The sequence below is a fragment of the Chaetura pelagica genome, unplaced genomic scaffold (genome assembly GCF_000747805.2).
Source record: "Chaetura pelagica isolate M959 unplaced genomic scaffold, ChaPel_1.0 scaffold369, whole genome shotgun sequence".
In the NCBI taxonomy this organism is placed as follows: Eukaryota; Metazoa; Chordata; class Aves; order Apodiformes; family Apodidae; genus Chaetura; species Chaetura pelagica.
The window spans coordinates 1869062-1872523 of record NW_009970235.1 but is presented as its reverse complement, the minus strand read 5'-3'; the positions used below and the strand labels follow the sequence as shown (position 1 = coordinate 1872523).

Here is a 3462-nt window from a genome sequence, read left to right as displayed (position 1 = left end):
GAAAGAGTCAGTGGAGATCTCCTTACCCTGCAACTTCTCCACTTGCAGTTCTTCTTGGGATACACCACAGCTGGCTCCAGCTTCGTCTTTGGGAACACGCTCATTAAAGAAGTTTTTGCCTTTCAGGTCAGCTTGGGGAACAGGGCATGGGAGGGAGTGGCAGAGCCTGGCTTTCTCCTGGTCTGGCTGCCTTGTTGGGTGCTGGAGAGCATGGAGCTAAATGCAACCAGGCCTGCGCACAGAGCTCAAACAGTTCAAGGATGGGTATCCCTCAGCTTTTAACCCATCTGTGAACCTCCTCAGTGCTGTGAAGGTTTTTCACTTGTCCCTGTCCCTCCTGCCAGCCTGGCCCAATAGCAATGGCTGGTGATGCAATACCATGCCATGTCCAGCTCATGGGACACAAGGGCTTGGTCCCCAAGTATACTTAGATGTGATGCTCAGCTGTCCTTTAACCTTGTGCCCTTGCCCACAGACTCTGCCCATTGTTGTTTTCTTCAGTTGTGTGATGTCCATCCTCTACTACCTTGGTGTCATGCAGTGGCTCATTGTCAAGGTAGGGCCTTACACCTGGCTCTGGGGTGGTGGTGGAAAGGAGAAAAACCTGCTGGGTTTTCAGACTACTGTGTTCAGCTGAGGGATGTCCCAGGGAAATTAGCATGATGCTAATCTGGGGAGATTTGTCCTGCTTAAAATAATAGACACAAACCCCTCTATTTTGCATGCCCTCCCAAGGAAGTTCAGCCCTGGAGCTGATGTTGCTACCTGGTCTTTGGGCATTTCTCAAGATTCCTTCTGTGCAGCTTGAGGGCCAGTGAGTGCCCTGCTACATGGAGTGGGTGGCAGTAGCCTTCGTGAACATGGTGGCCTTGTCTTCCCCAGATCTCCTGGCTGCTTCAAGTCTCAATGGGCACCACTCCCACTGAGACCCTGAGTGTGGCGGGAAACATTTTTGTGGGACAGGTAAGGTATTGGGCAGGAGACCCAGCTCCTCAGCCCTCACTGCTCAGCTTGCCCTGGAGGAAGGGTTGTTTTCTCCCTTCTCAGGAGCAGAAGACCTGCGGTCCTGTGTGACCCTGTTTCAAAGACTACAGGCTTTTCTCTCTCCCAGACTGAAGCTCCGCTGCTCATCCGCCCATACCTGGCAGACATGACCCATTCAGAAATCCATGCTGTGATGACTGGTGGCTTTTCCACCATTGCAGGCAGTGTGATGGGTGCCTATATATCCTTTGGGGTGAGTGCACAAGCAGGTGACTGCCACATATTCCCTGCTATAGGGTCCTGACATGCAAGAGCTGCCCTGGACTTGTGAGTGGGAGAAAACACTTGTGAGTGGGACTTGTGAGTGGCAGGTGCCCCATGGTCCCCTTCTGTAAGCAGGATGAGAACAGGGTGCCTTCATGTCCAGCCTCACCTTCTCCAGCCTCATGAAAATGCCAGAGCCCTGCCAGGTAGCAGGCACTGGCATGGGACCCTCACTCATGGCCTTGCACAGTGAGCTGGGCAAATCTCCCTGAATCATGGGATAATTTACCCTGGATAGACCTTCTGACCCACCCTCCTGCCCAAATCAGGTGATGGTAAAGCCCAGTGGGATGCCCGGTGCCTTGTCCAGGTTGGTGGTGAACATCCCCATGGATGGAGATCTTCCCACCTCTCTGGTCCACCCCATAGGCATCTCAGTTAAGGGAACAACTTTTTTCCTTACATCCAACTGGAATTCCCCCTCTGATACTGTGTCAGTGCTTCTCACCCTTGCACTGGGCACCTCTGAGCAGTGTCTTCCCTCTATCCTCTGTTCAAGTGGTTGGGAATGGCAGATACAAGCCCCCAGCTCTTTTCTCCCAGATGAACAGGTCCTACACCTCCAGCATCACCTGCACAGTCCTGTGCCCCAGCCCTCCTGGAGATGCCCTCTCCATCACTGTCTCAGCCCTGGACACAGTGTCCAGACATGGCCTCATCAGAGATCTGTAAAGGAGAATAAACCTTCCCCTTGACCTGCTGGCTGAGGTCCTGCCATTTAAACATTAATTAGTCTCCTTAAATGAGAAACCAAAGGTGAAAGGCCAGAGAGATGAGAAATTGCCACTCCTTGGGCATGGGAGGGAGGGGTGGCACCAGGAGCTTGGCTCTTCATCAGCAGGTAGAAGTTTGCAATGTTGCACCAATTGCTCTGATACCAATAAAAGGGAACAAGGAAGGGACCTCAAGATGAGGTCAAACAGCAGGACAGATTAACTTCCCCAAGGCTGTGATCGCTGCAGCTCCAGCAATGCCTCCATCCAGGACTGACATGCCACTCCTGGTTAAGATAGGAAAATCAGATGTTTTTCTCTTAGCGACGGATGAAGCCTGAACTGCTCCAAGCATCACTGGGTGATGCCACCCATGTGCTGGAATGCCCTGGTGGGCATGCCCCAGGGCCCAGCCTTTCGAAGAGGTGCCTAAACCCATGGTCTGCATGTTGCAGATCGATGCAGCATCACTGATCGCAGCCTCCGTGATGGCTGCGCCCTGCGCCCTTGCCATGTCCAAACTCGTCTACCCTGAAATTGAAGAGTCCAAGTTCAAGGGCAAAGGAAGCATCCGCCTCTCCAGTGGGTGAGTGTGAGAAGAGGGATGGTGGATGCTTGCACACATCCTGGCAGTGCACAGAAGCCCTAGGGGCAATTTAGGGGACACAAGTGGACATCGCAGGTTGGAAGACCCTTTAGCGTGCAGACATCCACAGAGATGACCTTGCACATGAGCCAACTGGGGTCTTTTTCCACACAGGGAAGAGCAGAACATCCTGGAAGCTGCAAGCAATGGGGCTGCTGCCTCCGTGGGGCTCGTGGCCAACATTGCAGCCAATCTCATTGCCTTTTTGGCAGTGCTGGAGTTCATCAACGCTGCCTTGCGCTGGTTCGGGGAGATGGTGGACATTGAGGGGCTCTCCTTCCAGGTACCCCCAAGGGCAGCCCCATGGTTTTGGGCTACCAAATCCCACAACCCCCACCCATCCCTCTCTTTGCCCACTGCCCTCAGTAGGTTGCTGAGACCCTTGCTCGGTGTTTGGCAGCTGATGTCCAGACCCAGGGCTATGCAGATGGTCAGCTCTGAGTTGCTCCTTTCTGGGATGCTTTTCCCAGGTGATCTGCTCCTATGTCCTCATGCCTGTGGCCTTTCTTATGGGAGCTGACTGGGCAGACTCACCACTGGTGGCTGAGCTCCTGGGAATCAAGATCTTCCTGAATGAGTTTGTGGCGTACCAACAGTTGGCCACGTACAAGAAGAACCGTCTGTCAGGCCTGGAGGAGTGGGATGGGAGCCGGAAGCAGTGGATATCTGTGAGGGACACCTGCCACCCTACTGGGCACAGGACAGGGTTGAAGCCAGCCCAAACAGGGCATGGGGCCTGGCCAGGGTGACAGGCAGGCAGGGGAATGATGGGGGGGGGGTGGGAGGACACCTATG

The 3462-nt window shown here is 54.0% G+C and overlaps 1 protein-coding gene across 1 annotated transcript in view; it reads left to right on the top strand.

The window, feature by feature from the left end:
- Positions 1–3462, top strand: part of LOC104396147 (sodium/nucleoside cotransporter 2-like) — an 8846-nt gene that overhangs the window by 3294 nt on the left and 2090 nt on the right. The window contains exons 7-13 of the mRNA XM_010005952.1: positions 49–126; positions 476–556; positions 883–963; positions 1112–1237; positions 2477–2607; positions 2782–2950; positions 3138–3335. Coding sequence (XP_010004254.1) covers positions 49–126; positions 476–556; positions 883–963; positions 1112–1237; positions 2477–2607; positions 2782–2950; positions 3138–3335 — 864 coding nt within the window. The remainder of the gene's footprint in view (positions 1–48; positions 127–475; positions 557–882; positions 964–1111; positions 1238–2476; positions 2608–2781; positions 2951–3137; positions 3336–3462) is intronic.